Source organism: Mauremys mutica, chromosome 14 (genome assembly GCF_020497125.1).
Source record: "Mauremys mutica isolate MM-2020 ecotype Southern chromosome 14, ASM2049712v1, whole genome shotgun sequence".
Taxonomy (NCBI): domain Eukaryota; kingdom Metazoa; phylum Chordata; order Testudines; family Geoemydidae; genus Mauremys; species Mauremys mutica.
This window is the reverse complement of record NC_059085.1, coordinates 9,186,262-9,208,223: the sequence shown is the minus strand read 5'-3', so window position 1 is coordinate 9,208,223 and position 21,962 is coordinate 9,186,262. Positions and strand designations below refer to the sequence as shown.

At 49.1% G+C, this 21,962-nt stretch overlaps 1 protein-coding gene across 1 annotated transcript in view; it reads left to right on the top strand.

The window, feature by feature from the left end:
- Positions 1 to 8,427: 8,427 nt before the first annotated feature.
- ADGRG5 (adhesion G protein-coupled receptor G5) overlaps positions 8,428 to 21,962 on the top strand; it is a 34,294-nt gene continuing 20,759 nt past the window's right edge. The window contains exon 1 of the mRNA XM_044987509.1: positions 8,428 to 8,521. Within this exon, the coding sequence (XP_044843444.1) occupies positions 8,516 to 8,521 (6 nt within the window). The 5' untranslated portion in view covers positions 8,428 to 8,515. The remainder of the gene's footprint in view (positions 8,522 to 21,962) is intronic.

Genomic DNA, 21,962 nt, shown 5'->3' with positions numbered 1-21,962 from the left:
AGTCTCCGGGATCCAAGGACGGGATGATGGTCCCCAGGGAAACCATGAGGAACTTCAACTTTATCATGAATTTGTTGAGTCCTCGCAGGTCTAGGATAGGTCTCAGACCTCCCTTTGCTTTGGGGATTAGGAAATAGTGGGAATAAAATCCCTTGCCCCTCGAGTCTTTCAGTACCTCCTCTATAGTTCCCATGGTAAGGAGCGTCCGTACCTCTTGCAAGAGGAATTGCTCGTGAGAGGGGTCCCTGAAGAGGGACGAGGAAGGGGGGTGTAAGGGGAAGGGGCGAAATATACTGGAGGTGGTATCCCAATTCTACCGTGCATAGGACCCAACGATCTGATGTTAGTTGGGTCCACGCAGGGAGGAAATGGGAGAGGCGGTTGTAAAAAGGTGGAAAAGGATCCTGGGAAACAACTGGTACGCTGTCCTTGGGCATCCCTTCAAAAGTTCGGTTTGGGTCCCGCAGGTGGTTTGGGGGGACCCTGATTTTGACCCCCTTGGGGCCCAGACTGCCTTTTGCGATTCCCCCGGCCGCGCCTTCTGCCGAAGTCCTGTCACGGCCTAGGCGGGGGGTAAGCGTGGTGAGGCTGAGGACGGAAGGACTGCGCTGAGTCACCGGGGTGTGCATTCCCAGCAAGCGCAGGATCACCCTGTTGTCCTTTAGGCTTTGCAGCCTAGGGTCAGTCTTTTCAGAAAATAGCCCTTGGCCTTCAAAGGGCAAGTCTTGTATAGTCTGTTGTAACTCAGGTGGAAGGCCTGACACCTGAAGCCATGATATTCTCCTCATGGCCACTCCTGAAGCCAGAGTCCTGGCTGCAGAGTCGGCTGCGTCCAGTGAGGCTTGGAGAGAGGTTCTCGCCACCTTCTTTCCTTCCTCCAAGAGGGCTGCAAACTCCTGGCGGGAGTCTTGGGGAACTAGCTCCGTGAATTTTCCAACCGCCACCCAGGTGTTGTAGTTGTAACGACTAAGTAGGGTTTGCTGGTTTGCCACCCTGAGTTGGAGACCTCCAGCAGAGTATACTTTGCGGCCCAATAAGTCCATGCGCCTAGTGTCCTTTGACTTTGGAGCAGGAGCTTGCTGGCCATGGCACTCCCTTTCGTTAACCGATTGCACGACAAGAGAGCAGGGAGGAGGGTGCACGTACAGATACTTGTACCCCTTAGAGGGTACCATGTACTTCCGCTCAACTCCCTTGGCTGTGGGCGGAATAGAGGCTGGGGATTGCCAGATGGTATCGGCGTTCACCTGAATAGTACGAATAAAGGGCAAGGCCACTCTTGTGGGGGTGTCAGCTGATAAAATATCCACCACAGGGTCTTCTATTTCCGGGACCTCCTCCACCTGAAGATTCATGTTCTGAGCCACCCGCCTCAGAAGGTCTTGATGGGCCCTCAGGTCAATTGGGGGAGGGCCGGAGGAGGATGTCCCTGCCACCACCTCATCTGGAGAGGAGAAAGAGGAGAGGCCAGGGACAAGAGGGTCCTGCGGGGGCTCCTGTTCTTGGGCGGTGTCAGGTTCAGGTGGGACCTGGGAGTCTGTCGGTGGAACGGAAGCCTCATCTGTACCCCCAGGAGGAGGGCGGCTTACTGTCGTCTCTGGCACCCAGTGTTCTGTTGGCACAGAGTGTGATGCCTCTGGGGGCACACCTTGGGCTTAGTGATACGCCCAAGCTGTCCAGAACGACCACTGATGGGGGCCTTGTTCTTGGCCTTGGGTCTCCTGGAAGACTCGGCTGGGCACGTCTGAGTCACGGTCCTGTGCATATGAAGCACTGCCAGCGTGAGATGACACTGAGGTGTGTCTAGACGGCCAAGGAGGAGCTGAGAAACTCTGAGAAGGGGCCACGTCTCTCGGTGGTCTTTCTTGGGGCAGCACCGGAGAGTGGTACCAGGCACCATAATGGTACCGGGAACAAGACCGGGACCTGCGACCGTATCGGTGCCGGGAGGTCGACCAGGATCTCGAAGCTTGACGCCTGGAGCAGCTGCAAGAGGTGCGGTGCCGGGAACGGTGCCAGGAGCTGGATCGGTACCGGAAGTACCAGGCCGGCGAACAGGACGCTGAGCAGTGCCGCGAGTGCGACCGGTACCGTGATGGAGAGCGGTGCCGGGACTGCGAGCGGCGTCGGGACCGGGATCAGCGACGGGACCGAGAATGCCGGTGGGACCGAGATCTTGATTGGTGCCTCTCAGCAGTGCCGACAGAGGGTGGCCTCAGCAGGGCAGGCTTGCCAATAGACTGAATGACCGGCACCAGCGGTGCTGGGGATTTAGTCAGTGCCAACTCCGTCAGCGCAATTAAATCCCTCGCCGTGGAAAAGGTCTCCAGGGTGGAGGGGATAGTGAGCTCGACCACAGCGTGCACCAGGGAGCTTTCAGGCACCGGACTCGACGGTCCTTGTGGGACCGGAATCGACGGTGCTGAAGCTGGCAGTGCCGCGGCAGATGCCAGTGCCGGGTGGTCCGACTTAGGTGGGTGCTCCAACTGTGGTGCAGGTGGCACCGAAGCAGCGGGAGTCTTATGATGTTTCTTGACCCGCGGGGAGAGGGAACGGTGCCGAGCCGACATCGGTGCCGGCGACGGTCGGTGCCGAGGGGCCTTAGCGGTACCGGGGCGATCCGGAGCCGAAAGAGCGCTTCTCCCTGATGTAGATTGTTCAGCGCTCGGTGCCGAGGGCGTTGGACTAAGAGCTGCCTCCATCAGGAGCTGTTTAAGACGAAAGTCCCGCTCCTTCTTCATCCTCAGCTTAAAGGCCTTACAGATCTGGCACTTATCTGAGAGATGGGATTCCCCAAGGCACTTAAGGCAGGAGTCGTGGGGATCTCCCGTTGGCATCGGCTTATGGCAGGCCGAGCACGGTTTGAAGCCCGGTGACCCAGGCATGAGCCCTGGTACCGGGTGGGGGGGAGGGGCTAATCCCCGATCCCCTCGCAACTATATACACTAACTATATTATAGAAACGACTAAAACTAACTACAACTATAAAAATTGGAACATATACACAACTATTAGTAAGGAACTACGAGTAGGCTAGGGAAGTGGAGATCAGCTAAGCCGCGCTCCACTGTTCCAACGACCGACACGGGCGGTAAGAAGGAACTGAAGGGCCGTTGGGTCGGCAGGGGTATGTATTCACTGCCATAATGGTGCCACTCCAGGGGGCGACCCAGCCGACCCACCGAGTGTTGCTAGGGTACAAATCTTCCAACGAACGTGCACGCGGTGCGCGCACACCTAACTGGAATCGATATGAGCAAGCACTCGAAGAAGAACTTTGGGTTCGTCCTGTCAAGACTTCCCTGGAACATTGTGTCGTGACCGACAAAACCCAGCTCCTACCTACCCGTGATCAACCTAGCTGGCCATTAGATTGATCCGGACTCTGGACTGGAAACTATAACATCGACTGGCGGGACAGTTTGTGTGTGTGTGTGTGTGTGCATGTGCGTGCGTGTGATTGAATGCATATGCTAATTGTTGTATCTTCAATAAATGCGGCATATTGCCTTTTCCCCTGAAAAAGAGCCCGTGTGTTTCTTATAAGCATAATGCTCCTAATGTACTTAAAGAATCTCTGTTTATTGACTCATGTCCCTTGCTTGATACAAAATTAATTATGATGTAGCCTTTTTGATTTTGTTCCTATTTTTTAAAAGCAGCAAAGAATCCTGTGGCACCTTATAGACTAACAGACGTTTTGCAGCATGAGCTTTCGTGGGTGAATACCCACTTCTTCAGATGTATTCACCCACGAAAGCTCATGCTGCAAAACGTCTGTTAGTCTATAAGGTGCCACAGAATTCTTTGCTGCTTTTACAGATCCAGACTAACACGGCTATCCCTCTGATACTTGACACATGCTATTTTTTGTACTCCTCCTTAGCAATTTGTCCATGTTTCCATCTTTTTTAAGATTCCTCTTCCATTGATGGCACATGTAGCCCCTAGTGTAATAAACTCCCTGTTTCCCACACTCCGTTTCTAATGCTGGACGTGACTTTAGTCATAATGGAAAGTGACAGTGTTGAAACAAACACACTGTGTTGACCGCAGCATGGGTATAGCAGAGGCAGTTTCTCCCCCTTACCCTACCCATGTGTCTGCACTCCCAGCTCTAGGGGCCAGAGCCTATGCTCATTTACTCCTGCGATGGCTAACGTGAGTATCAGTTAACATCCATTGGTGCACTGCTGGTTTTGCAAGATGGACACACCGAGCTAAATTCAGCCCTGGTGAGCAGGTGCAATCCAGTGAAGTTACCAGGGCATGGATTTACACCAGGGCTGCATTTGACCTGTCGTCATTAAGAAGACCCCCACCTCATTCCACAGAGCCATCAGACGGCGGTGAATTTCACTGCCTACCAGCCAGTGACCTCATGATGAAACCGGCTGCGCGCCCCGTCTGATGGCGCGCACACCTACATGGAATGCATAGGAGCAATCACTCGAAGAAGAATGCTCCATTTTCCACTGCCAGTCCCCTGAGCAATTCTGTTCCTCTGTAAATATGACATAACTGGAATAGGCTTTGTGCTAGATATGCCATGTAACAGATCTTTGCAAAGGTTATGATCTAGTGAATATATTCATCCTATTTGTAGGCATGTGTCATTTTTATATCTGAAGTTATGAGCGTTGGCTCTATGCTTGTATTTGAAGTGTTGCTGTAGGGACACATAAGGGAGGTTTGGCCAATATATTGTAAAGGGACTATTCAAGTAATGGGGAGCACTTACCTAACAGTGGACTTTGGGAGACGCCAATCCACATCTGAGCTTTCCTGGGAATGTTCAACCTAATATGTAAACAATGGCATCGGCCTGCAAAAAGCTGAATCATTCATGGACATGTGACTTGCCCAGGTGGCTACAAACTCGGTCTTGGTGCTGTGATCTTGCACAGGAGAACAAAGGGGTTTCCACCCACAAGAGAGAGACTATAAAGGCCTTGGAAGCCCCTCCATTTGGTCTTCAGCTGGCTCAAGAGATGGCCTCTCCGCGCCAAAGAGATGCCTGAAAGAAAATGGAACAAAGGACTGTAACTTCGAGGGTGTGAGTGATTGCTGGACCCAGGCCATAAACTACAACATTGGTCTGAAAAGGATTGTACCTGAGATAACATCTAGGGTGCAAATTTAGTATTTGTAACTAGATCCTTAGTGTATTAAGTTAGCCTTGTGTGTTTTGTTTTATTTTGCTTGGTAACTTGGATTGTTCTGCCTGTTATTACTTGAAACCACTTAATAAAATCACTTTGTTTATTAATTAACCCAGAGTAAGTGATTAATACCTGGGGGAGCAAACTGCTGTGCATATCTCTCTATCAGTGTTATAGAGAGCGGACAATTTATGAGTTTACCTTGTATAAGCTTTATACAGAGTAAGACAGATGTACTCGGGGTTTAGGCTCCCAGAAAGACTGAATACTGGGTGCTGGGAAAGTCCCTGTTAACTGAGAACCCCTGGGCTAAGTGAATCTTAGTTTCTGTGAACTGCAGGGGGGGTGTGGCCCAACCTCTTGGTCTGTGCTGGAGCCGACTGGGTGCGTCCAACTCAGCAAGAGGGGAGTGGAGGGAAGCCTTTTCTGGCAGGGTTTTTTTTTCTCAGTGGTATCCCAGCACATCTAGTGACAGTCCTGAGGGAGTTTCTGTGACCCACACCGTCACACTCTGACAAACCTGAATGCAAAACAATTCCTGCCAATGCAAATTAGCCAACAGTACTAAAGTCATTTATATCCAAAACCGGCCAAAGTTGATCCTTTGACACAGCTGTAAATGATGAATATGTAAAATCAGCACAGGAGCAAACTCCATTTATATAAACACATGTGCTTTAAAGCTTATTCAGAGCATTAACAATAGCTGCTATGCCTCCCTACAGAAACTTGTGCCCTGAAAATGTGGCAAAAGAAATGGGAAAGGGAACATATTGTAACTGGTTCACTAGGGCCCATGATCTGAATTCGACTGGCGCTCTCCCAGATTAAGGACTGAGGGATGCTAGCAGACCAGTTACTCAAGCCTTGTAGGAATAATAGCTAGGCAGGTTAGACTTGCAGTCTTATTCTGCTGCTTTTGGGCTCAGCAATGTGTAGCCCTAATCCAAAACTCTGATTGTAGGCCAGGCTGTTGTACAAATTGGTCTAAGATTTGCTGATATCCAGTCCATGTAGCAAGTCTTTGGTCTTCCCCTTGGTCATCTTCCAACCACGACCATGGTCAAGGCCATCCTACCACTATAAGTCTTAGGTCTCTCTCTGCTGAACGTGTCCCTACCAAGGTAGCCTAACCTCCCTCAACTTGTCTTCAATTGGAGCAACCTGCCTGTCTCGGTCTGGACACACAAACAGTGAGGCACCCCCAAATCAATTCATCCACCCACCCTGGCACACTCATGATAAGATCCAAGAACCTGATTCGTGGTCACTTGTGAATGTTTTGGCCAAAACAGCTTCCCTGGCAGCAAGATGGCTTTCTCCACCAAGAGACCCTAAAATACCCATTATTAGGAACTGTAAACTCACATTATGATTTATTCCTGGCAAGGACTGTTGCTTATCACACCAATTTGCAGAGTGAGCATGCTGAGCATGGTTTTTAATAATGCATCAGTATTTAAACTGAACTTTGAAAACAGCACTGCATGTCAGAGGCGTAATTCACACTCCTGCTGCTGCTGGGGAAGTGAGAACTTTCTGCAACGGTGGGTTTGGCAGGGCAGCGGTTGCAGTGGGCAGGCTCCTGGCATGCTGTCAATGAGCTCAACTTTGAGCTCTTTAGGGCAAGGAGTATTTCTTTACTATGTGTTTGTACAATGTCAGACTGAAGAAGGCCCTGAGCCCTGAATAGAGCCTCTAGGCTTTCCTGTGTGATAATAGTAGCAATCTGTAAACATTATTCCTTGTACAATGTATCTCTGCTCCGAAAAGTGACCCTAACAATGGCCTCCTGGAACTCTGTCAATTACCTTTCAGTGATCACAGGGCAAATTTGCTCAGTACACAGGTAAAATTATGTGGGTGTTTCCCTGTTCGCCATCCCCATGCATTCTCGATTAAACAGGGCTCATAACCTCTTTGGATCATCACCAGTAAGGGTCTGCAGAGCAAAATAGCCCCTGCCTGATGTGTGTGCAGCTCCCCTGGTCTTCAGTGGAGGCTGCCTGGATGTAATATAAACAACCTAGAATTTAGTACGCATTTCTAATCTGAATCCAGTTCATTCTCCCCGCAGTGTTGGCTTCTGCTGGGCTAACGAGGTAAACTGCAGCAACAACTCAGTTTTGTCAGTCCAGCCAGCAGATGTAAGTGCATGCAGGAAGCAGCAGAAGTAAGGGCGGGGGAAACTGTGCACTAGTTCCTCTTCAGAGCAGAGCTGCACTTGAAAGCCATGTTTCTGAGAATGATGAAGGAACCAAAAAACCCCCAAAAAACAGACATAATCGCAGGATCCAGGATTTTATAGATTCCACAAATTTCCACTGGTTTTAGTAATAGCCTTGGCAGCTCCGCTAATGTGCTTCAACCCTGACTTGCTCATCCAGTCCTAGTTCTCCGCACAGCTCCGCTGACACATCTTAGTCTTGCTGTGCAGCACCACCCTACTCTTCCTGTCCTGGGTCCCTCAGCTGATCAGAGATTCCCAATCCTGCCATCCCATATGCTGGGTTTGTGATGTGGGAACTACACTCCAGGAGCCATAACGTTCCACGCGCCCCGCACAAAGCGAGGGAGGTACAGGCACTCAGTGCCAGGCCAGGGAATTTACCTTGCAGGGTAGATGGCATAGTCAGCCTGTAGAAGGCAATCAAACTCATTGTCGGTTGCAATCTGAGCCAGCACTTGAATTCCCCTCTCCACAGCCGAGAAGCTGATGCCTTAACCTGGCCGCTTCTCTACCAACTGAGAAAACAGTGAACCAAACCTGGAGAGGAGAGGCTTAGGAGAAAATTGCAGAAGAGGTGTCAGCTCAGCTCCTTCACCTCTTCAATGGCTCTCTGCCTCTGCTCTAGGGTTCCCCACTAAACACTACACCTGGAGTTACAATGTGTGGAAAGGGGAAGAGATTCTTTTGGTCTGACTTGTTCTCAGCCCACGGCTGTGAGAAGTGGGTGATGTCCCGTACTAGGTAGGCCCCCACGATGAGCTCCTCTACCATAAAACTTCCTCCCCCAGAGCCAGCTCCTCCGCTGCCATACAGCAGCCCAGCTCCATTCACTTCAATGGAGTCATTGCCCCTTGTGCACCAACTGAGGACCCAACCTCTAGCATTTCCTTTTTTAAAAACCTCTGTTGGTTTAATCTCTACATCTGCATGAGGTGGAGCTGCATGAGAGCACTTCCTTTTCTGCTGCACAATGCTGTCTGTGCAGCTCCGGGACTCGAAGCTGCTCTCAGACACACATGCCTTGTGCAGCGATCTAGGCACAGAGCGAGGGACAGGAGACCATATGCACTAAGGGCAAAGGGACAAACGAACCTGCTTGAGGAAGTCACCATCCTGCAGGAGGATGCAAGTAAGTCCTTTGGTTTGATCTGTGTTGGCCCAGTTCTGATCTTGCACGCAGCAGAGTAAATCAGGAGTTGCTCCAGTGCAGTTACACTGGGTAAAAGTGGTGTGAGAGGAGATCAGGCCCACTTATATTGTGATTGGTGGTCCCCTCAAAGGCTCTCCTGGAGCCAGAGGAGGCAAATGGGGTTGTCAGCCTCTTGGATGCAGCCTGTGAAATGCCCAGTCTATTAAAGGAAACAGAAAAAAGTGTCACACCCTAGAACTGATTTGAGTTGGGATGTGCGATGGGTAACGCAGGAATGAGCACTACAGAGAGATGATTGGGCTCTCACATTAACTCTCCGTCTTAGGGATTCCAGTCCCACCTATTGCTGGGGTGTCTAAGGGTATGTCTCGGCAGCTGGTCCATGGAACTATCCCACCTGGCAGGGTCCTAGAGCCTAGGCTCCAGCCTGAGCCCAAATGTCTACACCGCAATGAAACAGCCCGTTGGTCTGAGTCCTGCGAGCCTGAGTCAGCTGGCAGGGGCCGGCCGTGGGTTCTAACTGCAGCATAGACAGACCCTAAGTGCTCAACAGGTTATTTCTAACTGCCCATAGTGGATCCAGCTGTTTGCCTCTCCCAGGGGAGCTTCCAGTTCTTTCTTCTTATTGTCCCGCTCCGTGTCTGCTGGGGTGCAAAGGGGTTTCTTCATCCTTTTCCAGTTTTTCCCTCTCTTTAAGCTGTTTCACTGGGGGAAGAAGGGAGGTGCAGCATACGAACCCCAGCGGGAGGAGGATCACAAACATGCTTCAGGGGGCTTCAATCACCTTCCCTTTCTTTCTGGCTAATGGGTAGTGGATGCTGGAACCGTGTTCTGCTGTAACACGTAGTCCTAGGAGAAGAAGAAGGTGCGAAGCACCAGGGCCGCCCAGAGCAGGGGGCAAGTGGAGCAATTCGCCCCAGGCCCTGGGCCGCACAGGGGCCCCCAAGAGAATATAGTATTCTATAGCATTGCAACTTTTTTTATGGAAGGGCCCCCAAAATTGCTTTGCCCCAGGCCCCCTGAATCCTCTGGGCGGCCCTGCGAAGCACTGATCTGTTTCTTTCTTTAGCACGCTGCATCTTTCTCTCCTTGCTGAAGTGAAGCGATAAGAGGAGGGTGTGTGGGTGCGTCTGGCTACCCTGGAGTTGGAGATGTAATTTCCAGCGCAATGAGACGTACACCCACTAGCTCTGATGGCACTAGCATAGTAGACACGACAACAGCAGTGTAGCAGCCATGGCGGCACAGGCTGTCTCAGTACAATCCCACCCAAGCCCCTCGGCGTGTATTCAGGGGACTAGCCACCTATGTAGCAGCAGCTACACTCCTATTTCTAGCACAGGAACTCAGATCTGGTGGGCGTACAGCACATCTACCCGAGCCAGAAGTTACACTCCCAGCTGCAGCTTGGACGGCCCCTGTGTGTCTGGCTGTAGGAGAGGCAGAGTTCATGCTCTGCTGGGAAAGCCTCAATCCCGGTTCCCTGGGAGCACTGGCCAGCTCCTGGGGCAAGCTCTGTGCTGGAGAGCATGGTAGGCCACAGCGCATGTGAGTTGTTCCAGTTAAGGCCAGTATACACTGCTGGGGGGGGGGAGTGTATCGATCTAAGATGCGCAACTTCAGCTACGTGAATAGCGTAGCTGAAGTCGAAGTATCTCAGATCGATTTACCTCGGGTCCTCACGGCACGGGATCGACGTCCGCGGCTCCCCCATCGACTCTGCTACTGCCACTGGCTCCGGTGGAGTTCCAGAGTCGACGGGAGTGTGTTTGGGGATCGATATATCACGTCTAGATGAGATGCGATATATCGATCCCCGAAAAATAGATGGCTAACCACCGATACGGTGGGTAGTTTGGACGTACCCCTAGAGGAGCCTTGGCTCTTGAGTTCAAGCAGTAACAGCTCTTGCTTTGAGCTTTGGAGGTCCCTGGTTCCAGCCCCGGTGCATCAGCCAAGATAGCAACTGTCACATGAGAGCACCCTCTGAGCAGCGCTCCATGCCCAGCTTCTGCTCCCACTCAGCTGTAGGCCAGACTGCCACAGTGAGGAGTGTCTGCCCCACGCAAAACCCAGCCTCCGCTCCATCGGTGGAAAGATCTTTTCCATTGGTTCATGTGTGTACAGTGAAAATGACATTTACCAATAAAAATCGAATCCTTCCAAGCCTACTTGTTGGGGTTGGGTAGCTTTAATCTCTGCCTAGGCTGTGTAGCTGCCCCACCAGCACAGGCTGTCGGGAAGACCTGTGGAATCAGCACATCTCCCTTTCCGGTCCGGGCCAGGTTGTTCCAGGGCCCCAGGAAGGAAATGGGATTGACAGCAACTTGTGCCATTGCGTTCACGCCCTTGGTGGACTTTCTGTGGCTGTACCCAATGGGCCCAATTCTCCTCTCATATGGCTCGATGTAACTCCACCAGCTTCAGTGGGGTTACTTCTGATTTCCACCAGTGACAGAGTTAGAGTCTGAAACGCACTATGAAAATGAAAAACTGTAAGTGGACACTTACTATTATTGACCATACTAAAACGACTCCACCGATTTTAAATCCAAAACCACTGCACTGAACCTCAGAACTAACTGACGTTACTTTATTGCATAGAAATAGTGCTCAGACTAGCATAGCAAAGTACCACTTTTCTCTATTTGATTCTTACCTATTTTCAGACGTGCTTACTAGCCAGTTGTGTTTCTAAATATTGCTGCATACCAATATGCTCCTGTCTATTTCCTTTCCATGGCCTAATAAGCTAAAGGTAAAAGTTAATTAAAGTGCCTGGATCAAAGTTGTGCTCTCCTGCCAAAAGAGGTTATAAGTGGGTGTCTGTGTCCACTTTCTGTTACATTGGAATGACTATTTATTGCATTACATGGGTGTATTGTTGTTTCGTATTAGTTTAATATTTTTGACAGTGCTTTTGGGACTGGTCTACCTGAGTCCTGAAGATGCCACTCTAAATGGCAAAAATTAATTTATTTTCCCCTTAGATTGTACATTAATGTAACACAGATGAGCTAGCCAATGACAAATGGATTTGTGGACTGGCTGCCTCAGAGGAAAGGCACGGGGACAATGGAGCCTTTCACCCCTAGGTTGCCCATTCTAATCTGTTGCAGGCTGCAAACCACTGTCAGCTGGTGCCTCTGGGAAATGAAGGGCTGGTCTCAGTCCAGTTCTTAGTGGACAAATATCCACATCATTACAGCCGTCCTCCTAATTGCTAGGCCTGTGGCATCCTTTGTGGGACTCTCACTAACGAGGACTAAAGGACCATAGTGACTGAACTATCATCTCTGGGCTGTCGAGAGAGGATCCCGGCAGCTTTGAGCTGCAGTGGCAGGGCAGTAGGGGGTGAGCGGGGGTACTTGCACTGCTGCAATCACTGATAATAATCCTCAGCCCTTTATGTAGGCACTTTTCAATCTTTGGATGACAAAGTAGTTCTCAAAAGGAGGTCAAAGTCCTTATCCGTGGTGTATGGACAGGGAAACTAAGGCCTAGAGACTTGTCAGAGAGAATCAGTAGCAGAGTTAGGAGTAAACACAGGTCTCCTAATTTGCAGGCCAATGCCCTACTCACAGGAGCACATCACCTCTCCAGGCAGCCAGCAGCTTCTGACCCCAAAACCATCAATCCAGCCCCTTCCAGCAGAACTGAGATAGTGGTTAAAATGCATCAATACTATATTAAAAATTCATACTGAAAAATATATCATTGAATACAGTGAGCATATACACAAAGCTTAGGGAAGGGAGGGTCCTTGGATCAGGGAGCTACCCTAAAAAAACACCTCCTCTTCTATTGCAGATTTTTGTATATTCACCATGTTTATTGGTAACAAGGAGCAGGGCAGGAAGGGGAAGTTTTTACCATGCTACAACTTATTTCATTCTCATGCCGTATCTTCCACCCTTATTACAAGTGTACTTCCTCTTCTAGATTTAAGCAGTAAAGACGCTGGTGGGCGTACAATGCATCTACACAAGCCAGAAGTTACACTCCCAGCTCCTCTACAGTGCCCATCACCACCAGATAAAGAAACAGGTCTTAAGATGGTTAAAGAAAACTTAGCTCGATAACATCCTGTCTGGCAAGAAATCACTTATCAATGGTTGTGGTTGTGAAACCCTCATTTCTGTATTGTTTTATCTTTATGGCTCCCACTTTTCTATTGTTAAGTTGTCTGGCTCTCTAGGAGGGATAGCTCAGTGGTTTGAGCATTGGCCTGCTAAACCCAGGGTTGTGAGCTCAACCCTTGAGGGGGCCATTTGGGGATTTAGTTAGGGATCAATCCTGCATTAAGCAGAGGGTTGGACTAGATGACCTCCTGAAGTCCCTTCCAACCCTGACAGACAGTCTATCACATGAGCTACCCTGAAACTTTCAAACCATCTGCCAACAGTTTACACCATGTTAACGGCTGTCTGTGAGACATTTGTTGTTCGTTGTGTGAGTTATACATAGCTAGGGTATAGTAAGAGTGAAGCCAAGGAACTGGAGAGATGCTTTGTTGCACTCTAAGAAATTCCTTTTTTGGGGGCACACAAGTCACTCAGTTCCCAGCCTAGGAGCACGATGGATTTATTATTTGTACTACAGCCGAATCGACTGCCCAACTCAGACTGAGCTGCTGTTGTGTTAGGCATTGGCACATACATAGGAAAGGACAGGCTCCGCCTCCAAAAGGGTATTATCTAGCAAGATGAGAGAGACAAAGAAAGCAACATTTAAGGAGGGCAGAGAGATTAAGTGTCTTGCCCAAGGTCACAGAAGACATCAGTGACAGAGCAGAGAATTGAACCCAGATCTAAGGCCAAGCCCACTGCCTGAAACACAAAACCACCAGCTGCAATGATTTCTAGTCCCATCAGTGGAACTCACACTGCTAAATTCTCCCACCCACTGGTTCCAGCTGTTAGAGCACTTTCCCTTCACCCTCTCCCCTGGTTCTTGTCACGCAGACAGAAAGCAGAAGACCAGAAGTCCGAAGGCCAGACAATGCAATGTTATTGGGGTTAGTTTCCAAGCGAGCATGTTCCAAAGCCCTTCACACCAGTCGGGCTTATCTCTGTATGTCAATAGAGTTTGTTCCCCAGTGTTCCGTTCCCAGCTCCGACGCCACAGAGCATTTACCCTGCATCCCCCTTCCCTGCAGAGCCTTGTCTGTGTCCCTGTTCCCTATTCTCATTCCCCACCCCTTAGCAAACATGATTTCAATTTCCCCTCCCCTCACTTCCTGTTTGACCCCAGTTTATATAGTAATATTCTCAGCTATACCTTAACCAATCATTTTACTGAAATGTAACTAACCAATCCTAACATATGGTAACATAATTCTCTAACCAATTATATCCCACTACCCTAATTAACTTACACCTAGCAAAATTAATTATACAGCAGATAGAAACAATTAGAGAACCAGACAAATTAACAATAGACAAGTGGGAGCCATAAATTTAAAACAATACAGAAATGAGGGTTTCACAACCACAACCATTGATAAGTGATTTCTTGCCAGACAGGATGCTGTCAAACTAAGTTTTCTTTAACCATCTTAAGATCTGTTTTGTTAACTGGTGGTGATGGGCACTGTAGAGGTGCGGACTCACCCCTGCAGCGCCTCCTGCTGGTCTGTTCTGGGAATTAGCTCTCCAGCCTCTGGAGCGCCCTCTGCAGGCCGGTGATCCGCTGCCTTTTGGCCCCTGTGTCCTCCCAGGACCCGGTGCCCCTTTATCTGGGGTGCTTCTTCCTGGAAGTAACCCTTTGTCTTTGGGTCTCCCTTCCCCGGGAAACGCTCATCCACTATCCCCACCTTTCCTCAGTATCAGGCTGCTGCCAGTCATTGTCTAGCCCCATGCCCCGGGGCAGACTGCAGTATCAGCCTATTCATCACTGGCATTGGGTTTGGATCTGCTGCCTTGGCCTACCCCTGGGCTGCCCTCTGCAACCCCCAGTACCTGTTGCCCTTGTGCTAGGCCGCAGCCCAGGGCTTTCCAGGCTGGAGCTCCCCAGCTCCTCTGCCTTTCCCAGGGCTGGCTTCAGGTTTTCTGCCGCCCCAAGCAGCCAAAAAAACCCCCACAAACCCCTCCAAAAAACAAAACGCCGTGGCAGCACTATCGCACCACACCGCTCCACTCTTTGGTGGCAATTCGACGGCAGGTCCTTCCCTCTGAGAGAGACTGAGGGACCCTCTGAGAGAGACTGAGGGACCCGCTGATGGAGGGCCACCCCTTGGTATTGGCCGCCCCAAGCACCTGCTTCTTCAGCTGGTGCCTGGAGCCAGCCCTGGCCTTTCCTCAGACCTGCTCCACTCAGGTACCTTGTCTCAAGCTCCCTGCAGCCAGGCCCTTCTCCCTCTGCAGGCAGAGGGACACTGACTGGGTTCCTGGCTCACAGCCTTTAATAGGGGCCAGCTGGGCCTGATTGGGGCTTGGTCACAGCTAAGCCTGCTTTCCCCAATCAGCCCAGGCTTCTTGCCCCAGCCACAGCCCTCTCCTGGAGTGTTATCCACCCTGAAGGGCAGGAGCATGTAACCACCTTGCTACACACACACCCTCAAAACCCCCACCCCTGGGGTTGGGGGCGGAGACTCATGGCCTCAGCTCCCCAAAGTTGGCCCTCTAGTGCCGCTACCCTCCTCTCGGCTGCCTCCCAACCTCGGCCCATCTTTCGAGTGTGCGCCTCCGCCTTCTGGCGAGCTAACTCCGCGGTCTCCAGGCGCGCCCACAGATCAGGGTCTCCCAGGCCCTCTTCCCTCAGGGCCTGGGTCCATTTAGTCCCTTGTTCCACCACCGCCTGGGCCCCAGCCGACATCCCGCCTCCGTGCTGCCCCAGGCCTCAGCATTCCCTTTTTGTCCCTCGTCAGGCCAACCCTCCCTGGATTGCCCCGGGCTGTGTTCCTCAGGGCAGGGCACTCCTGCTCTTGGTGTCCCCTTCGCCCGCAGGACCAACACACCCACAGCCACCTGGGTTCCCTCACCCAGCGGACTGCTGGAGGGATTGGGCACCGTCCCAGTTCGGGGTGAGGTTCCCCGCCTCCAGCCCCGTCGGGATAGCCCCGTTTTAAGTGTCCTGTTCAACCGCAGGCGTAGCAAGCCCGACGCTCTGCCACTGGCCTCCTCACCCTGATGGTTGGCTCCTCATGCCCTGCTCCGTTATCAGCAGTTCCTCCTAACCTCCTGGCAGAGGAGTTTCACCAGGGCCCGCTGCTCCCTCACCAACTAGGCTCCCTGGCCATGGAGGGCCACTTGCACCTCCCAAAGTCCCTCCTGGGCCTCCCGTATTCCCTTACGGTCATTGGTCCCCTTCTATTGGGGCACTGACACCGGGGCCCAACCAGGGATAATCCCTGGGATTTCCCCATAGAACACCCCAGTGTATCCAGGGTCCATCCTCCCCTGTGTCTCTAAGTCTGGGCAGTAGTCCCACTGTTCTGCCTTGCCCCTTATGTCAGGAGCAGACCACCTATGCCCACATTCTCCACCACATGTAGAGGTGCGGACTCACGCCTGCAGCGCCTCCCGCTGGTCTGTTCTGGGAATTAGCTCTCCAGCCTCCAGAGCGCCCTCTGCAGGCCGGTGATCCATTGCCTCTTGGCCCCCGTGTCCCTCCCAGGACCCGATGCCCCTTTATCTGGGGTGCTGCCCCCTGGAAGTAACCCCTTTCTCTTTGGGTCTCCCCTTCCCAGGAAACCCTCACCCACTATCCCCACCTCACCTCAGTATTGGCTACTGCAAGTCATTATCTAGCCCCCGTGCTCTGGGGCAGACTGCAGTATCAGCCCACTCATCACTGGCAAGGAGTGTTTGGACTTGCTGCCTTGGCCTACCCCTGGGCTGCCCTCTGCAACCCCCAGTACCTGTTGGCCTTATGCTAGGACGCAGCCTGGGGCTTTCCAGGCTGGAGCTCCCCAGCTCCTCTGCCTTTCCCCAGTCTTGCTCCACTCAGGTACCCTGTCTCTAGCTCCCTGCAGCCAGGCCCTTCTCCCTTTACAGGTAGAGGGACACTGACTAGGCTCCTGGCTCACTGCCTCTTATAGGGGCCAGCTGGGCCTGACTGGGGATTGGCTATAGCTGAGCCTGCTTTCCCCAATCAGCCCAGGCTTCTTGCCACAGCCACAGCCCTCTCCTGGGCTGTTTTCCACCCCGAAGGGCAGGAGCGTGTAACCACCCCGCTACAGGCACTATCAGGACAGAATCGTCTTCCTAACAGCCCAATACCACCTTATTTCAATGTGACCGGTTTGGGATGTGAGGACGTGACCGTTCCCTTCCCAGCTTATGGCTGCCCCTGCTGCTTAGCCAGGCCTTAGCCTAAGAACAAGGCCTCAGACTATCCTAGGGAGAGAAGGCACATACACAGGCAGACTGATTTTGATTCTTTGTTTTTATACCTCTATAACTAGCTACATGATAACAATACACCTACGTTCTTAAAGTGGAGGCCTTTACAGGCAGGCCTGAATATCTATATTCTAACACCAGCACTGACATGTTATTAGCATTTTAGGTGCAAGATCCTTCCCTCTCACCAGTAATGATGCATTATATTAGCCAAGAATTCCATCAATTTACACTCAGAGAATATTGCTAAGTCATCAGGGCAATGCCACCTGAAATGACTGCGCACAAGAGCACCAAACTAACAGGGCTCTTGACTACCCTCCTTCTCAGTCTCAGACACTGGACATTATTGCAAACTATTATAAAACAAGGAGAATTTCAGCAACCAATAGCGCAGAAAAAAAATCAAATATTCTCCTCACCGCAAACACTATTGGTCAGTCCAATGCTGCCCTTACCCAATCAAGACCATGGAGCTGCCTGGATCTAACGAGGGACAGAATTGGGTCCTATGTGTCCAGTCCTGACTCCTTTTCCCCACAGGCCACTCCCTCCAACGGTTATTTGTTTTAGCCATGCCCACTGGCAGTTATTCTATTCCCCACCCCCAAGGTGGGATCCCTGGAAAATGCCCAGGAAGCAGAGGTACCGTCTAACCATTGCAAGGCAAGAAAAACTGTGACGTTGTCTAATTAAAATGTAACCAGGCAAACCATTGTTGCTACCACTGCTATATCATTGCAGCAAATCTTATACAAAATATAACTCGTGGCCAGAAAGGGTTAAACAGCCTGCAGGCTGAATGACCCAAAGCCCACCTTTAAAGTCATGTTAGAAAGGTATGCGAATGGTAATGAGGGCCATTCATGCTCAGTAGGCTAGAACTTTGAATGCAAACCTGTATTGTTGGAAGTTAGATGTAATATTAATGGTGTGTATCTTAAATGCTACCCATGTAAACAGACAGTTCCTGTCTGTCACTACAGCTAAGTCAGAGATCAAAAGGGAATATTAACATTTAGATTAATCTTGGGTAAAATAATGTCATTGTCTATATGTTTCTTTGAAGTTTGTAATAGACTGACTACTGGATAAATTGCCCTATGCTAATTTGCGTAACTAATTACTGGTGGTATTTAGAAAGCAGAAGGTTACATCAAAAGCCTATTGTTTAACCAGGACTGTGTGGTCAAGTGGATGCTAGAACACTGTATAAAAAGACCCTTGGGCGTGATCCTGTATCTCAGATCCACGTAGGCTTCTTCAGGGGAAGACTGAGGTCCCAGTTATGCTGGTATGCCCTGAATATGAGATTTGGACATTGGACTATAACCTATGAACTATTTCTAAAATAACTCTTTGCAACTACAAAGCTCACCATCTCTGCTATGAATCTGCACATAAGTGGACTGAACTTATATCTGAATGTTAGGGCTGTCAAGCAATTAAAAAAATTAATTGCAATTAATCAGACTGTTAAACATTAATAGAATACCATTTATTCAAATATTTTTGGGTGTTTTCTACGTTTTCAAATATATTGATTTCAATTACAACACAGAATACAAAGTGTACAGTGTTCACTTTATATTTATTTTTATTACAAGTATTTACACTGTAAAAAAATAGTATTTTTCAATTCACCTAATACAAATACTGTAATGCAATCTCTTTATCATGAAAGTTGAACTTACGAATGTAGCGTTATGTACAAAAAAACCTGAATCCAAAAATAAAACAATGTAAAATTTTAGAGCTTGCAAGTCCACTCAGTCCTACTTCTTGTTCAGCCAACCGCTCAGACAAACAAGTTTGTTTACATTTGCAGGAGATAATGCTGCCCGCCTCTTGTTTACAATGTTACCTGAAAGTGAGAACAGGTGTTCTGATGGCACTGTTGTAGCTGGTGTCACAAGATATTTAAGTGCTAAAGATTCATATGTCCCTTCATGCTTCAACCACCATTCCAGTGGACATGCGTCCATGCTGATGTTGAGTTCTACTCAATAACCATCCAAAGTAGTGCGGATCGATGCATGCTCATTTTCATTATCTGGGTCAGAGGCCACAAGCAGAAGGTTGATTTTCTTTTTTGGTGGTTCAGGTCTTTAGTTTCCACATCAGAGTGTTGCTCTTTTAAGACTTCTGAAAAAGCATGCTCCACACCTCGTCCCTCTCAGATTTTGGAAGGCCCTTCAGATTCTTAAACCTTGGGCCGAATGCTGTAGCTTTAGAAATCTCACACTGGTACTCTCTTTGTGTTTTGTGAAAATGTCCTTAAAATGAACAACATGTGCTGAGTCATCATCTGAGACTCCTATAACAAGAAGGTATGAGTAACAGTGAGTAATAGTTGGGGATTGGTCCTGCTTTGAGCAGGGGGTTGGACTAGATGACCTCCTGAGGTCCCTTCCAACCCTGATTTTCTATGATCTATTAACATGAAATATATGGCGGAATGCAGGTAAAACAGAGCAGGGGACTGTGGTGTGGTGGCTGCCCCACACCCATGCTAGAGGGGGCTGCAGCAGGCCACTGGGCCTGCACAAATGAACAGCCAATAGGAAGAGGTCTTATTGGGAGCCAATCAGGGCCCAGATTGGAGACAGCCAATCAGGGCCAGGCTCAGCCCTATAAGCAGTCTGCCATGGAGAGAGCAGTCAGCAGTGCTTCTATATCCTGGGAAATTTCCCAATATCTGGGAATTTTTGAGTAAAATGTTTCAACTTGGGAAATTGGAAATTTTCATTCAAAACCTAAATAATCCTGAGAAAATTTCATAAAAAGTAAAAGACTTTCCAAATCTCAAAAATCCTGGGAAGTTTTCATAAAAAGTAAAATATTTGCACTTCTTTTAAATTTCCCTCAAAATGCATTCTTCCATTGGTGAATATTTGTCACGTGATTTTCATAATCGGGCTGTGCTGCTCTCCTATTGGTGGTGCTTCAACGTACTATATCATGACGGCACAAGTGAAGTGACAAGTGCGCACATGCACTCACAACAAACCAACCTCAGGAACAGCTGGCTGGCGGGTAATGAGAAGATGGTTATCAAATTTATCTTCTAGGTAAGGTTTCTTCCAATAATTAAATATATTGCAATACTTACTGATTATGATTAGTTTCTTGATCTGTCATTAAATCTCTAAAATTTTGTCTTTCGTGCTTGCAGTTGCACAGAGAATGTGGACCAGAGCCTTCGGCTGTTCATAAATTTGTAACAACACCTTCCTCCAGGCAAATATTAAATATCTTTGCCTACTGTATTAGGTAATAATATATATTAAGTTCCCTTCTTTGATTTAAATATAAATTGAAATATACATTATACTAATTACTGCATTCCATTATTTCAGAGATCTCTTTCCATTTTTTATCTAACGTAAAAAATGAATTAAGAGACCAGTAAGGCTGGTGAGAAGAGGAAGAGGACTGCAGGAGTAGACAAAGATCCATCCACATCGAAACGAAAACAACGGGCTAGCACCCCCGACAGAGTAAAACTCAGAGATTATAATAATAAGGAAAATTATATAAAAGAGTGTTATTTGTTCTCTTTGCTTTTTATCTTATTTTATAATCATATGTTTACTTTTTATTTTTTCAAAGTAACTTTGATGTACGGTACACAGTACACACAGGGCACATGTATTAATACTGGTGTATTGTAATACTTTAGTGAAATTTGTGTAAAATACATTGTTTTCTATAATTTCAATCCTACTCCTCATGTGTTAAATATTTTATTTACTGTATAAGTAACAAATTTAAAATTGAAAAACATGTCTATACGTATAAAAATTATAATAAATGTGAAATATCTCAAACGAGTAAGAATAATGTGGATAAAATATATATTATATAGTTATTAAAAACACAAATATTAAGTCCCCTTGAGATTTTGAAATAAAAAACTTTATTGGGAATTTTTCACCAGATCTGGGAAATTTTTAGCGCTAGGTTGGGAAAAGTTGGCATCACGATATAGAAGCACTGGCAGTCAGTCTGTCCCAGACCTTCATGGGGGAAGGTCTGTCTCCAGAGCAGGAGACCAGCCCCTCGGACAGAGCAGTGCTGGGCAGGCTCAGGGGGAGCACAGTAGGGCTCCGGCCCAATACCTGCCAGACTGCGGGCCCTGAGAGAAAGGGCCTAGAGGCTGTGAGGGGCCAGAGGGGAAGTGGCCCAGGGACAGGTAGACAAGGGGAGAGAAGGAGAGCAGGGAGGCTGCCACTAGAGGGTCCCTGGGTCGGGACCCAGAGTAGTGGGCGGGCCTAGGTCCCCTCCCCTTCTCCCTTGTACTGCACCTGGCCATGCAGTAGGGTGGCTGAGACAAACTGCAACCAGCCCTTGAGACAAGGGGCTAGAATTCAGAGGTTGTGGTTGGCCACTGAGGCCAGTGCCAGGGCTGCTGAACAACGACCCCTGGAAGGAGGTGAGGATGGACTAGCGGGCACTGCCGGAGGGCAGTGTCCTGAAGAGGACGCCGCCGAGCAGGGAGCAACGTGGGTCCAGACCACAACTGAGGAGCAGAGGATGGATGGGAATCACCAGCAGAGGGTGCTTCCCATGGACTGAGCTAATTCCTGGAACAACCAGTGGGAGGCACCACGGTGGTGAGTCTCAACCCTGTCACACGGATATATAATTCTCTCCCAAGGAGTTCAGTCATAAATTTAATTAAACATTATTTTTTTAACAAGCGTCATCAGCATGGAAGCACGTCCTCTGGAATGGTGGCCGAAGCAGGAAGGGGTATACAAAAGTTTAGCATATCTGGCAGGTAAATGCATTGCAATGCTGGCAACAAAAGTGCCATGCAAATGCCTGTTCTCACTTTAGGTGACATTGTAAATAAGAAGAGGGCAGCATTATTTCCCGTAAATGTAAACAAACTTGTTTTGTCTTAGCAATTGGCTGAACAAGAAGTAGGACTGAGTGGGCTTGTAGGCTCTGAAGTTTTGCATTGTTTTGTTTTTGAGAGCAGTTATGTAACAAAAAAAGTCTACCTCACTAAATTGCACTTTCACAACAAAGAGATTGGACTACAGTACTTGTATGAGGTGAACCGAAAA